Genomic DNA, 15,069 nt, shown 5'->3' on the forward strand with positions numbered 1-15,069 from the left:
TTTCTCTCACAGTGCTCTTTGGGGCGCCCTCCTCCAGCCCCCACCAGCCTGGCTACACTGCCCCCAAAGAAAGGAGTGGCGGGATTCTCTGAACCCCTTTAGTTTCTCCCTCCCATAAAGGGGCACCTGCACCGTCTAGAAGACGTTCATTCTTTCAGTTTTGCTCAAAATGATCAGATTTGTAAGAAGCACGATCTGGTCGTGACACCTGTAGGCGTGGTGCTTAAGAAAATCTAAACAAGGATCCGACGCGCCCCCATCGCCCCAACGTTGATCTCACTCCCCCCGTAACTCGTAAAAACATAGAGCAAGCCATCTCAGCGCCCAACTCTACAGGGGAAACCCGGGTGTCTGAGGGAGCTTGAGGACTGTAGACTAGAGAATAAAATAGTCACAAATCTCGATCGAGCAAGCTCTCCATTCCTCTTTCCCCTTCCCTCCTCCTCCTCTTATTTTCCCTTTTCAAAAACTGTATAGGTAGCCGACATCAGTGTGGACCGCCTAGCCAACTTCTGTGCGGAGGCCAATCCTGCCCGCGTGTGATCGTGTCAGTGTGAGCGTGTGACGGTGATGAGCGTGTGTGCGCGTATGAATGAGCGTGTGTACCTGGGAAGTGTGCGTGCACGTGTGAGCGGGCGCGTGTGCGCGCGCGGCTGTGTCTGTAGGAGTGTCTGCGTGAGAGTGCACGCGTGTGTTCGGGTCCCGACTCCTCTCGCAGCTGCAAAGTGCAGGGGGCGGGCCGGGCGGCAGGGGGCCTGCCCCGCGGGATTCCCGCAGGCTAGTTCCGGGGCGGGCGGGTCTAAAGGGCTTTATGCACGGTCTGGAGGGTGGGGACTGGCGCCGGTAGAAAACGCGATTCCTCAGGCGCGGGTCCCGGCTTTCTGCCACTAGGAGCCCGCAGAGGTGCGGCCCTGAAAGAGCGCTCCCCAGTGGAGGGGCTGCAGTGCCGAGTGCGACGCGCGCCCACCTCCCGGGGAAGGAACGGCGAGGCCGGGGACCCGGACAGTCGCTGGGATGGAGCGCTGGGCGGCGGCGGCAGCGTGCACGCTGCTGCTGGCTTTCGCCGCCTGCCTGGCGCCGGCCAGTGGCGGAGGTAAGCGCCCACCGGTCCGAGCTCCGCGCGGAGTGCGGGACTTCCCTGGCTGCGGCAGGGTCGGGTCCGCGGGCGAGCGGAGGGGGCTGCGGCCAGCAAAGGCCAGGAGTGGGAGGCCGCCGGACAGCTCCCTGTGGGGCCCTCAGGTTGCCCTACGTGGGGCCGGCAGGAGCGCCCCTCCTTCGCCCGCCCCGGCAGTGAGCTGTCCCAAACTTGAGAAAGCAGCCCCTGCGGTTTCGGTGACAGCACACCCCACAAGGACCCCGCCTTTGTTCCCACGGAGGTTTGTCCCAACCCTCCTGGAAGGTACTTTGCTGCTCTCCTCGTGAGTCCGCAGCTTGCTCCCCGCGCTGGTTTCTTCTCTCCCGGGCCAAGCGGTCTTCCGCGCTGCTCCGTGCGCAGTTTTCCACCTGCAGCGCCCCGCCCGGGAATCCCTTCGCGCGCCCAGGCTGGGGGCTCGAGCACCCCGCCTTTCTGCAGCAGCGAAACTTGGTCTCGCCGTGACCCCCAAGAGACCGCATCTCGATAAAGATCATTCACTAGCCGAGATAAGGCCGGGAGGTGGGATTGGCCGAGAGAGCGGCTGATACGCTGCAGCATTTTCTTGAAGGGTTTCCCTTTCCAGCCGGGAAGTGGAGGCTTTTGTGTTGATGAATGGGGCTCGTCTGCGCGGCCGGAGTTTTGAGGGCTCGAATGGAGAAAGTTTCTGCGATGAAGCGCTGTAAACTTCTCTCAAGTTGTCGGGAGAGTTTTAGTTTTTTACAGGAACGGAGGCGAGGGAAAGAGGAGGAGGGAGTAGGGGAGAGAATAAAAAGAATAAGAGGGGAGGAGGAGAGAAGACAAATAGAGAGTAAAAGGGAGAGAAGGAGGGGAAAGAGAGAGATCGGGGGCTGAGGTCGGGGAGAAGGAGAGAGAGAGAGGAAGCTAGGGATGAATGGGAGAGGCGAGGAGGCAGGGGAACAAGCGAGCTCTCTCCCTGGCTTTGCGTTGCTAGGTAGCAGCGAAGAGCTGCGTGTGACCGACCACCAGACAGACAGAGAGGACGCTGCTGCCTCCAGGGGGACTAATCTGTCTGTGGGGACGGGAGACCACCCTCTCCCCCACCACCCCTTCCTCCCGCTCCTTCCTTCTCGGACAACTTAATTGCCCTACAATGAAAATGAAACCCCTATTGTTGTAGGATTAGCCAAAGCAATACATTGATTTTCCTGGATCACATATTAGGGTTGAAGAGTGGGGACTGCAGAAGCCCCCATTTATGGCAGAGAGAGGGGATGGGCCAGTGGCATGTATTCAGATGGTTAATCTGCTTTCTTTCCTCAATTCTTAGAGTAAGCTCCTTAGAGGGAATCAACTAAGTAATTATACAGCAACTCCTAACAGTACACATTGCAGACTTCCTGGGAAGAAGTTTGGAAACGCCAACAAACCTCACTGGTCGTGTAAAACTCTTTGGAAAAGGAGGGGAGGCAGGAAGAGAACGTTAATAATTATAACTTCGAAAACCTTTTCTCAGGGTTGGTAACAGAGAAAGAGAATTTATTATTATTGTGGAGGGTTTGTCCTAAATATAGCCACAAGTTTTACTATATGTTCCTGTAAGTGCCTGGCAAAAGGAAACCTTGTCTGGGTTAAACTGGGATACATCTGGGTTATCCACATACAACCCAAACAGATGTTTTCATCCCTGTGTTAATGTCTTAGTCATCAAATAACCTGTACTTACTCTTCTTGGTAGTTTAGACCCATCTACCTTTCATTCTATAATAATAATCACATAATATGTATAGTATATAGCATATGATATCATATATATCATATACTTTTATGTGGCAGGCCCTGTTCTAAGTATTTTACACTTGTTGAAATTTAGTCTTTATCACGCCTCTTTTTAAGTAAGCACTCTTACTGTTTCTATTTTACAGATGGGAAATGAAGGCATAGACCAGTTAATTTCCTTAAGGTCATATGGCTAGAAAATCACTGTGAGACAATTCCCAGAGATTCTGATACCAGAGGCTTTAACTAAACTGCTCTAGTATATGGCTCTTTTGTACTAGAAATGTCATACCCCCTTAGTTTCTGTCCACGTGTGAAGTTACTAAAGAAGCCAAGGGACTTTTTGCAAGTCTTTGCCACATACTGTAGAATTTGCTTGCTGCTCATAACTTGATATTTCCAGAAACTCTTTGCAGGTTTCTATCCTCACTCTCAGTCTTCCCAATTGATCATTTTTACATACATGTCCTCTGAATATTGTCAACCTGGGGGTTTAAGATTTCTAGATTCCTGTTGTATTGATTTTTGATGTAGATGAAGAAGTATGATGACATTGTAAATGCCCTTATTTTAGGTAAGATCATCCTGCAAACTTCATATCATTAGAAACTGGAAAGTGTTTTGCAGTTAGTCTTTTAAAAAATATTGCATATCTGTGGCTAGAAATTATTTGCACTGCCCTCTATTTTGCATAATGCTTTTTAAAAAATGCGGAGAGCCTGAAGCAATGGCTTCACCTCATTCTAGCTGTGTGACCTTGGGAAAGTCCTTTAACTTTGCATGGCTCAGATTGCTTATCTGTAAAACTGGTATGATAATGGGAGAATCTATTCTGTGACATTTTATGAACATAAAGTGGTAAGTGTGCCTTAGCATGGTGTAAGGCATTGTAGACAATGATCATAAACTAATAGCTCTTTTTATTACTTTGATTCACAATACCTTTTCTTGCTTACTGATCATATTTCTAATTTCAAAATGCACATGAGAATATCTTTAAGTATTTTCCACCTAACATTTCTCTGAAGAATTCCCAGATTCCAGGACGTGATTTGAAGTTTTTCAGAAAATGTTATGGTTTCTCAGGACAATGATACTCTTTCATCCAATAGAAGTTTGATTGTGCCCTTAATAGGATCAGGTTTTATGACAATTACATCTTTGGGTACAGTTTATATGCTTAGAAGGGTTGTGTGGCCAATAGCAAACAGGCAACATTTTGGTTCTGTCAAGTCTCTATTATCTGCTGCTGCTTTTATTTCACAGCAATTGGCTTTTCTTTCTCTTACTGAAGTTCTTCCTTGCCAGTCTTTGGGGCTTCTGCTTAAACTTCCTGTCCCTGCCCTATTTTAATATAAACTTTTATAACCTTTAGATATATCACTTGGACTGCTTGGCATTATTTTATAGTTAAGTAACTAAATCCTGGTGGAGAAGGAAATGGCAACCCACTTCAGAGTTCTTGCCTGGAGGATCCCAGGGACGGGGGAGCCTGGTGGGCTGCCGTCTACGGGTCGCACAGTCGGACTGAAGCGACTTAGCAGCAACTAAACGCTGGAGGGAGACTGAATGGAGTGAAAGGGTGGAGTTAAGTGCCCCACCTAAAGGACATTGATCGAGCCAGGGTCTGAACCTGAGACTCCTCATTCTTCCACAAGACCTTTAGATGCATGTCCTCTAAATGTCCCCATGTTGAGATCTCTAGATTCCTTTTGTGTTGATCCTGACTTATCAGTTGAGGCAAAGTATGATGAAAAGATGATCTTGGGCGAATCTTTAGTTGGGTGGGTCACCAGTCTCAGGCCTAAGCTGAATCTTATGATAGATTAATATAACCATGTGTTTTTAGCTTGACCCAGAACTCCCAAAGTCTGTGCCTCTGGATCCATTTTTTAAACATTGTGGACCATCAGAGCACATTTCTGAAGAGTTGATATAATTCACATATTAATAGTTATAGTCCATTAATTTTGTGATCTTGAGAAATTAAAAAAATCATTACACTGTGGCTGCTAAGTCACTTCAGTCGTGTCTGACTCTGTGCGACCCCATAGATGGCAGCCCACCAGGCTCCCCTGTCCCTGGGATTCACCAGGCAAGAACACTGGAGTGGGTTGCCATTTCCTTCTCCAATGCAGGAAAGTGAAAAGTGAAAATGAAGTCACTCCAGTCGTGTCTGTGGCAATCCACAAATATTTATTAATAAGCATCTACGAGCCTGGTAGGCTGCAGTCCATGGGGTCGCAAAGAGTCGGACACGACTGAGCGACTTAGCTTAGTGACTTAGCTTAGCTTAGCTTACGGTGTGCTAGTAAGACAGCAGTATCAATATAACAGAAAGGTTAAGGATGATGAGAACTGAAAAGAGGAGTCTAGATTCCACAGTTAAAATGGGCTGCAACTTTGTGTTTACGATTCTGAGATAGTAATTTTCTAGTTCCTAATAACTCTGGCTAGGATTTCACCAATATTAGATTTGACACATTCCAGCCTCAGTGTTTTGGGCTGCTTTTAGAATGATCAGATTGATAGATGTTTTGAAATGTCAGAGATGCTTTGATGCTTCCCATGTTTATAAAGGGCCTGTACAAATGTTTCCTAATTGATTTCTTGACCATCTTAGCATTGTGAGACACAGTAGAAAAAGTGTGAATTTGGGGATTAGAGGATCTGGATTTGTAATGAATGTAAATTCATTACAACATACTCAACTGCTCTGGGTTGGTTTTATCTATAAAATGGACACATGTTTACCTCATAGGGTAGTTATGCCAGTTACCTGAGAAAAGTGTGAAATGCTTTTTAGACTGTGAGGTCTCATGTATTTCTATCCATCATGACTGCCCTTTTCAAGAATTTAACTTTTTATAAACTTGTGGAGAAGATATTGTATCTTGGTGTCTCCCCCTGCCCCCTTTTTAGTACAAGGGATCTTTAAATGATTTTCTTGTGCATCTTTGACACAGTGCTTTATTGGCTACAGCAACTTTACACATTAGTCTGAATTCTCATGTTTGTAAATGACAGAAAACTCAGTTAAACTGCTTGAAGCCAAAAGGAAGGAGTATTGAAATATATAATTGAAAAGATAAAGCTATTAGGTTGAACCATATGGGATTGTTGGATGGAGGAGCCTGGTAGGCTGCAGTCCATGGGGTCGCTAAGAGTCGGACATGACTGAGCGACTTCACTTTCACTTTTCACTTTCATGCATTGGAGAAGGAAATGGCAACCCACTCCAGTGTTCTTGCCTGGAGAATCCCAGGGACGGGGGAGCCTGGTGGGCTGCTGTCTCTGGGGTCACACAGAGTCGGACACGACTGACGTGACTTAGCAGCAGCAGCATATGGGATTGTTGTTCCTAGGTCAGAAGCAGTCAAATTTGGCAATTTGGTTTAACCTAGTATAGTTGGGCACTCAGCCTACTTCATGTGGATTGGTTTCTCTATCTCCTGGTTCTGAGATGACTGTGTTCTCTAGCATGTTCTTCTCTGGCATCATATCCTTTAATGTTATGTCCAATGGAAAAGAGTAAGTTTTGTTTTAATTATACTCTGCAAAAGTCTCAATTGCATTCAGGGACTCCTCTTAGGTCATAAGCTCATTGGAGAACCAGTCACTATATCCAGGGATATGCAATGTGCCTCTGGCTTAGACTTGAGTCACATGCTTGATCTTTGAAGTCACAGACTGAAGTCTAGACCCCAGAGGGAAAATGAGGTGAGGCTCCCAGGAGAATGGTGAACAGATGTGGAGTTGCAGAAACAACAGATATCTGGAACACCTTATCAGATAAAACCAGTTTTCCATTTTGTGTATGAAGACAGACTTGAAATTTCTTACGAGTAGGTGGTCCTGGGATAACTCAATAATTGAAGAGGGAAAAGGCTTGCAAATATTAAAGCAAGACACGGATGTGATGTTGTGTTCTTGTGATCATGTTGCAACTAGAAGTTTTTTTGTAGCCTAAGGGATTCTTATTTGGAGCTTTACTTTGTGATGGACTGGAATGTTCTGGAAAATGATCTGAGAGATCAAAGTATGGAAACTCTTGAGTCTTTTGTAGGATTTCATTTTTCAGCAAGTCCTAGGCCTTTGTCCCTTTTCCAATTTTCTTCATTTGTTTTTATTCCTAAAATATTGTCCCTTTTCCAGGCACTAGACCTTGGCTGTGAGAAAGAGCTAGAAAGAAAGGAGAGAAGAAGGGTTTGGAGACATATGAAGATGCTTCAGTGGAGACAGAATGCACTTTGGTGTTCATCTAAGAATCCTTAGCATATACCCTGCTGCTGCTGCTAAGTCGCTTCAGTCATGTCTGACTCTGCGCGACCCCATAGACGGCAGTCTACGAGGCTACCCTGTCCCTGGGATTCTCCAGGCAAGAACACTGGAGTGGGTTGCCATTTTCTTCTCCAATGCAGGAAAGTGAAAAGTGAAAGTGAAGTCGCTCAGTTGTGTCCGACTCTTAGCGACCCCATGTACTACAGCCCACCAGGCCCTCCGTCTTTCCAGGCAAGAGTACTGGAGTGGGGTGCCATTGCCTTCTCCAAGCATATACCATAGGGAACTTCTTCTATAGACAGTGGAACATGTATCTTTTACACTTCGCTGGGTTAATTCAGAAATGCTAAACATTTGCCCTCTATGCCAGTGGTTATTTTGCTGGTCTTTAAGTCTTATTTCTAATATCTCGGTATCATACCAAGAAACTGGAAACATCAGTTTTTGGGAAATTTAAAAGTCTCTCCAAGAATGTAACAGATTAGACAATGTGAAGTTTCACGTTAAAATCTCTATGCTTTTGGTCATTAGCCCTCAGGTCATGGCTGACCCCCAGCATTATTGGAAACAGTAAGAAATGAATGAAAGAAGGAAATGTAATTACCACTCTGTGCCTTGAAAAGTTAAGTCACTGTTATTATGGATATAATGGCTTGTTTATTGTCCAGATCTTGAGATTCCAAGTTTGGAAGCAATACTAGAGGTCTCCTTTAAGTTTATATATCATCAGCCTCGTGAAGATCAGCAACTTTGAAAATAAGCCTTTACTCACTGATTCACATTAATAGCATATCTACTTTTGAGTGCTCAGTGGGTATTGAGGAAACCCCCAAAAGAGGAAGACCACCACGGCTACACTTCTGTTCTGCTAGACTTTCTTGGATTCTCATATAAAAACATCCTGTCTTATGGTGTCAGAGACTTGCTTGTCATTTTGAGCCCAGTTCTTTGGTTTTTATTCTCATTAACAAGGAGATTTTCTTCATAAAAGGTAAAAAATCAAAACTCATTTATTTTGATAAGGAAATCCTTAAGTAAAATTGAATTTAGGGATAGAAATATCTGAAATATGTCAATCTTACCTACCGTTTACTGTCACTAAAGGGAAGGAGAAAATGCTAGTGTGTACTTTCACACTGGTTTAGTTTTGATGTGGGAAGGCTGTGGAGGATACTTTTTGTTTTAAGAAACAGAAAACCCACCTCCAATTGGCTTAAACAATTAAGGGTATTTATTGACTCATGTAAGCAAAAACTTCTGAGGCAAAGTGGGGTTCAGGTAAGGTGCATTCAGGGCTCCAGTTCTCTTTCTTTGTGTTCTTGACTTTACTCCCCTCTAGGTTTCAGCTTTGTTTTCAGGCTGGCTTCCCATATTGTTATATTATAGCTGCCAGGGCAAATGAGGCTACATGCTTTCTTGATCCTATCTAGGGACAACTTTGAGATTTCAGCTGTGTTCTCAAAAGCATTATTTCATCACAATTTATAGAATGTGATAATCTCTAGGGTCCCTTGATGGAAATAAGCTAGATTCTTAAGCTTGGCATATAAAAATTACCTGGGGAGCTTTAAATATATATTCTTAGGCCAAAACTCACACCTACTATATCAGGAGTATGGAATCTGTATTTTAAGTAATTCTAAGAGTCAGATGATTTGGAAACAACTCATCTGGATAACCTGTCTCATTTTTAGTTTTGCAAACTGAAACTAACTTGCAACGGCAAATCCCTTCCACTAGCAGTGAAGAGTACTCCAGTTATATCTATTCTTTCTTTTGGATGGGGATGTTACAAGGTAGCTACAGTAACAAGGTGATTTGAAGTACTGCCCCCATTCCTGGCGGTCTCCTTTCCTGGCCAATATGACAGTCCCTCCCTGGAGCCACTGTTTGTATCTTAATTGGATTCTTTGCTTTCTCTGCTCTTTCCTTGGACACCCTTGATGTCCTTCTTCCCACTGTTAAGAATCTGAGGTTCTTTGAGCTGACCCAAGTCAGGAATTCATCTCAAGAGCATCCCCTGGCAGAGCTCACTGGCATCTATCCCATGTTTGGCATTGGGAGTTATTAGAAAATGTTATTTCCCAACTCTTTGTTGCTCCCACTGGGTTTTATAGTCCATTGATCCCGCCACCTCTTCACTATCCCTCAAATCCCTGTTATTTACCTCCTTGGCTTATATTTTATGGCCCATCATTAGCATCACTTCCTTACCTCCACCCTCAGCAGTCTGGCCCTCTTTTCTCAGACCTCCAACACCACCTGCTCAAACAACATTGCTTCTTATAGACGTGAAAATAGAAGCAATCAACAGAAGGATGCAAATTCTCATAACTCAACCATCATCATTTGCACCTCAGCCTGTATATTTTCTTTCCTCCTGTTCCTCGGGACGAACTTTCCATGCTGTGTAGTCCAGCCAGTTCATTCATGTTCTAGATCACACTCTGTCTCTCACCATTTGTCTCCTCTCATCAAATCTTCATTTTCCCCACATTCCCTTCTTGCTGTCACGTATTTCCTCTGTACCTTGGCAAAATTCCTTGGCAGATTTATCTTTATCCACTGTAGTTTTGCTCAGTTTTTCTCATATCCATGCCTTTCAGGTGTTTTTTCCCCACCACCCTTGACCAAGGTGTTTCTTTGGCCAAGGTCACTGGTGACTTCCATTGTTAAATCCAAAGACCCATTCTCAGCTCTCATCTTGTTTAGCTAACTAGCAACACTGCACACAGCGTATCCTGCCTTCCACCATGAAACAGTTTGGCTTCCGAGAAACTACATTCTCCTGGCTTCCTTCCTTCCTTCGTGGCCTCCCCTTATTCCCTCATGCTTCTTTCCGTCCACCTTTCTGATTACTTTTCGTCTCTATCTGCATTGCTTTGGGCTCATTCTGTCTCATGACATACCATCTGTACGCTGACAACTTATAAATTTAGGACTATAATCCAGGCCCTACCCTAAACTCTAGTCCTGTATGTCCAACTGCTTATTTGATAACCTGGTTGTACAAGAGTCATTTCAGACTTACATCCAAAAACTGAACCCCTGATCTCCATTAATGCCCCAAACCTGCTTTATCCATTGATTTCCCCATTTGAGAAAGTGACTACTCTGTCTTTGCTTAGACTCCAAACTTTGGACTCTTTCTTTTTATACCTTACATCCAACCCATCAGAAAATCCCATTATTTCAATCATCAGAATATATGTAGAATCCAAACAGTTTTGAAACTGGTAACTGATCTTTACCACTGCTGTGTTGATCCAGGTCATGGTCACCTATTACCTGGATTATTGCAATGCCTTCCCTACTGATCACCTGGTGTTCTTGTCCCCCTCCTGTCAACTCTCAGCCCCCTTTAAAAACCAGTCAGATCTTGTCACTCCTCTACTCAAAAGCACCAGTGGCTTCTGTCACACATGAATTGGATTTTTCAGAAACTGATGCTGAGAGGGACTTTGGAGTGCATGATATTAATGAAGATCAGTGTCTGTGAAGGGAAGAGGAGGAAGCAGGAACAGGCAGAGGAAGAAACTGAAGTGGGAAGGCCTCGGTTGACCCAGTGGCGAGTTCTGGAGCTGCAGCTGGCAAGGAGAATGGTCTGTGTCAGGCTGAATTGGCTTTCCTCAGTTGCTGGATGTGGTCTATCCTAGCAAGGTACCTTTCTATTGATACAACTGAGGTGGACGTTGAAGGAGTTGAGTGTAGGTAGAGAGTCCTTCCCTGCAGCTGGCCCTTCCTTGAAGGGAAATCTCGATGGTGCATCTCCGCATCTCCCTGGCTACCATTGCTCCCCAGCTCATACAGAGTCAGAGTCCAGGTAGACCCTAACTATTAACTTGGACATCCCCTGAACTGTCTCCTTCTCTCCCCCGACTCACAGTGCAATGGTTGTTCAGTTGCTCAGTCGAGTCCAGCTCTTGGTGACCTTATGGACTGAAGCACACCAGGCTTCCCTGTCCTTCACCATCTCCTGGAGCTTGCTCAAACTCGTGTACATTGAGTCAGTGATGCCATCCAACCATCTCGTCCTCTGTTGTCCCCATCTTCTGCCTTCAATCTTTCCCAGCATCAGGGTCTTTTCTAATGAATCGGCTCTTTGCACCCAGTGACAAAGTATTAGAGCTTCAGCTTCAGCATTAGTCCTTCAAATGAGTATTCAGGGTTTATTTCCTTTAGGACTGCCTGGTTTGATCTCCTTGCAGTCCAAGGGACTCTCAAGAGTCTTCTCCAGCACCACAGTTGGAAAACATCAATTCTTTGGTGCACAACCTTCTTTATAGTCCACCTCTCACATATGTACATGACAACTGGAAAAGCCATGGCTTTGACTAGATGGACCTTTGTCGGCAAAGCAATGTCTCTGCTTTTTAATACACTGTCTAGGTACAATGGTATTCTTGCTTTCTTCCCAACATAGTGAGCACCTTAAGGCCTTCATACTTCCTCTCTTCTTGAACACTCTTGCCTCAGACTGTGCATGACCTGCCCCTCGCCTTCTACAGGTCATTGCTTATAGGTCACTTTCTTAGTGTTGATTTCTCAGATTCTTTGCTCTTTCTTCATTGCATTTATCACCCTCTGACATAATGGGCATTGTTTTGTTTTTGTTGTTGTTGTTGTTTATTTACTTTGTTTCTCTTTTCTAAGATATAAATTCCAGGACCGCAGACATTTTTATCTCTCTTATTCATTGTCTTTTTCCTAGTACCGAGAATTAGGCTGATGAAATAAATCTAACTTGAATGAACGATGGATAGATGCCACCATGGGTACTAAAACTAAGAAGGGCAGCCTCCGCTCATCACTATGTCCCTGGTATTGCCAGCCGTTAATTCCGCCAGGCTCCTGGAGGCCCCATCAAGGTTCTGATGGAGAAAAAAAGAAAATTGCTGTCTCTATCAAAACAAGTGGCTTAGCAACGCTATTTCTTTCCATTTGACTCTCCCCCTTCCTCCGCCTCACTGCCCCCCAACTACTGATGACTCCCAACACATTTGATTGTAGCGGATTCTGCATCGGCCTTTTTAACTTCCACCCCAGACACTTGGCTACTCTGTGAGAATCCCCTGTACATACAGAATGGGTCATTCTGCTATTTTAAGGACAGATTTGATACAGTAGCTTTTACAAAAAGATAAGCCAAAGTTTTTAGACTTTATGTTAGTGGACTGTCACTCTGTGTTTAAACAGAACACAAAAGAAATCTGTCTGAGACCACGGCACAGTGAAAACAGCCTTGATCAGACAAAAGGCCCTCTGAAGAGGGGAGTGGTTTCCCAAGTCGGGGAGGCGGCGTGGACTGTGGAGGAAAGAACATCACATGTCAAGTCAGGACATTCATGGGTCTTGTTCCTGATGAATGAAGAAAAAATGGGCCCAGTTGAAGAGGGCCAGAATGCTGAACACTGCCCATGGCTGCTCGTCCCTGGGTGCAGTCTTTCTCATTTTAGATCCTTTTTTTTTAATTGAAAAAAGTTATTTATTTGGCTACGCTGGGTCTTCGTTGTGGCATGTGGGATCCAGTTCCCTAACCAGGGATTGAACCCAGGCACCCTGCACTGGGAGCACAGAGTCTCAGCCACTGGACCTCCAGGGAAGTCCCTAGACCCCATTCTTTTGATGGCTTCGTAATGCAAGCATGACCAAGTAGTTAAGTTGTCGGCATACAGATGGTATTTAAAGTCACGAGATAGGATGAGACTATAAAAGCAATGCAAATAGAGATGAAAAGTAATCAGAAAGGTGGATGGGAGTAAGCATGAGGGAACAAGGGGAGGCCAGCAAGGAAGGAAGGAAACCAGGAGAGTGAAGAAGTTGGGAGAATGACCTGAAATAATTATTGCTAAAATTTTTGAGTGTTTTCTATGTGCCTGATACAGTCCTAAGTGTTTTACAGGTGTAACTTTACTCACTTCTTCATTATTAACAGTTTGAATTTTATGGATAAAGAATTAAGGCAGGGACTTCCCTGGTTATGACTTGGTGCTTCCAATGCAAAGGGCACAGGTTTGATCCCTGACTGGGGAACTAAGGTCCCACATGCCTTGCAGCAAAAAAATAAATAAATAAATAAATAAAAAAGAAGAACCAAGACAAAGATAGCGTAGGTAGTTTGCCCATAGCTGTCTAATTAGTAAGTGGTGAAACCAAGATTTGACCCCAGAGTGCTTATTCTTATGTGTTATCACTGGGTAGATAGGATCAAGTGAAAGATAGTGCCTCTGTGTCCATCAAAGCCTCATTTAATGGCTCATATAATGATCAGCTGACCTCATTTCAGAAGCTGGTACCTTTGCAACTCAACTCTTGGGACATTTTTGTGCTATTTTTGCATTCATTCCTTGTTGATGGAGGCCATATCATGCTTTGACATCAAGTAATTGGAAACAACAAAGGATAGAGAGATTCCTGCCACATGGGCCTGTCCAAAGCAGCTTACCCTGAAAGAGTACATTTCCACTATAACCCAGTTTTCCCTCTATTCTCTTCAGGTACTGGCTGATTCCTGCTTGCTGACTTTCTCCTCTGTTACCTTTCCGTTATCTAAGAATGTCTTCTCTATAATGACACATCCTTTAATTCAAAAGACCCTTTGACTGTCAGAGAGAGCTCTATTTTAACTTCCTTTTAGGGATGGCAGTGCAGATATTGAAAGTTGTCTGTTGCTTCATACTTGATGGAAAAATTCCTACTAAGTTCCCTCATTCAAAGTCCTAGAAGAAAACAATGAACAACCAAGTGAGAACTCTTGGCAGCTGAAAAGGTTGTTCCTGGAGAGATGGGGAAGGTATTTGCATATGGTTGGAAGGGCTGGAATGTCTCTTAGCTCCAAAGTGTCTCTCACCCTGGCCAGAGATGTCTGCTCGGTCGCCATTAGTGCCAATTCTTTAGAAGAATACATTCTTTCCCTTGAAACTCTGGTTAAAGTGCAGAAATGTTTACCCCTGTCTGGTCAAGTAGTTAGCTGAGATAATAATGCACAGAAAACATTCCTGAGTGAGGTTCAGAAAGAAGGAGATGCAAAGTTGATAGTTTGATAGGGGGCGGGGACGAAAGAAAGGAAGAACGTATCTGAAGGTGAGAGTCTTGGAAGGGAGCTGACTTCATCTCCTAATTAATTGTTTTGCTTAAATCAGCTTTTCTAGATAACAGATGTTATTGCTTGTGCTTTTTCCTTAGGATGACATTATGGGGAGTTTCTGCTGTAAATCTGTTCAATTGACATCAAAGACTGAACTTCTTACTTTCTAGTAAGGCTCGCCTTCCTCTAATTAGCTCAGTGGAAATAAGATTGTTAGAACAAAAGGAAACGTTGACCCTAAAAGCAACAAATTTGCAGCATTCTATCAGTCATTCCTTAGGGACTCATTGGCATCAGATAAGGTTGAGAGGAAGCTTTTGGATTTAGTGTAAATGGAAGTTACAATTTTTCTAGACCATAATGATTATTAATAGGAAATCCAGTTTTATTCCTTAGTATGCAATAAAACAACAGTTTGCATGTGGATAAGGTAAAAGCCACACATTTCTTAAGTCAATTGCTAAATGGTTAACTTTTATGTACCACCTCTCTGAATTATTTTTCTAGTTCACTTCTGACATAAAAATTGACTTCTTCCCTAATATTTGGTGCAGTGAGGTGTTGAAAGAATTTGCTAAGTAATCACTGGAAGCTGAGATTCTAGTGAAAAACAAAATGCATGGTTTAAAAATTGAACGTACTAACTGGGAGAGAGCAAAGATTAGATGCTTCTTTCTGTAAATAATTAAACCCAGCAGGGCAGACAAGAGAGAACATGGGGCTTGAGCTAAGAAGGATGCATGGGTATTGAACACTTTCACTTCCCTGTGAGGGCAATCAAAGAGGTCTTTAATAGTTGTTGCTGATTGTGAATATGTGCAACAAAATC

The 15,069-nt window shown here is 44.1% G+C and overlaps 1 protein-coding gene across 1 annotated transcript in view; it reads left to right on the plus strand.

The window, feature by feature from the left end:
* Nucleotides 1-867: 867 nt before the first annotated feature.
* Nucleotides 868-15,069, plus strand: part of LRP2 (LDL receptor related protein 2) — a 176,519-nt gene continuing 162,317 nt past the window's right edge. The window contains exon 1 of the mRNA XM_061435989.1: nucleotides 868-1,093. Coding sequence (XP_061291973.1) covers nucleotides 1,015-1,093 — 79 coding nt within the window. The 5' untranslated portion in view covers nucleotides 868-1,014. The remainder of the gene's footprint in view (nucleotides 1,094-15,069) is intronic.

Source organism: Bos javanicus, chromosome 2, assembly GCF_032452875.1.
Source record: "Bos javanicus breed banteng chromosome 2, ARS-OSU_banteng_1.0, whole genome shotgun sequence".
In the NCBI taxonomy this organism is placed as follows: domain Eukaryota; kingdom Metazoa; phylum Chordata; class Mammalia; order Artiodactyla; family Bovidae; genus Bos; species Bos javanicus.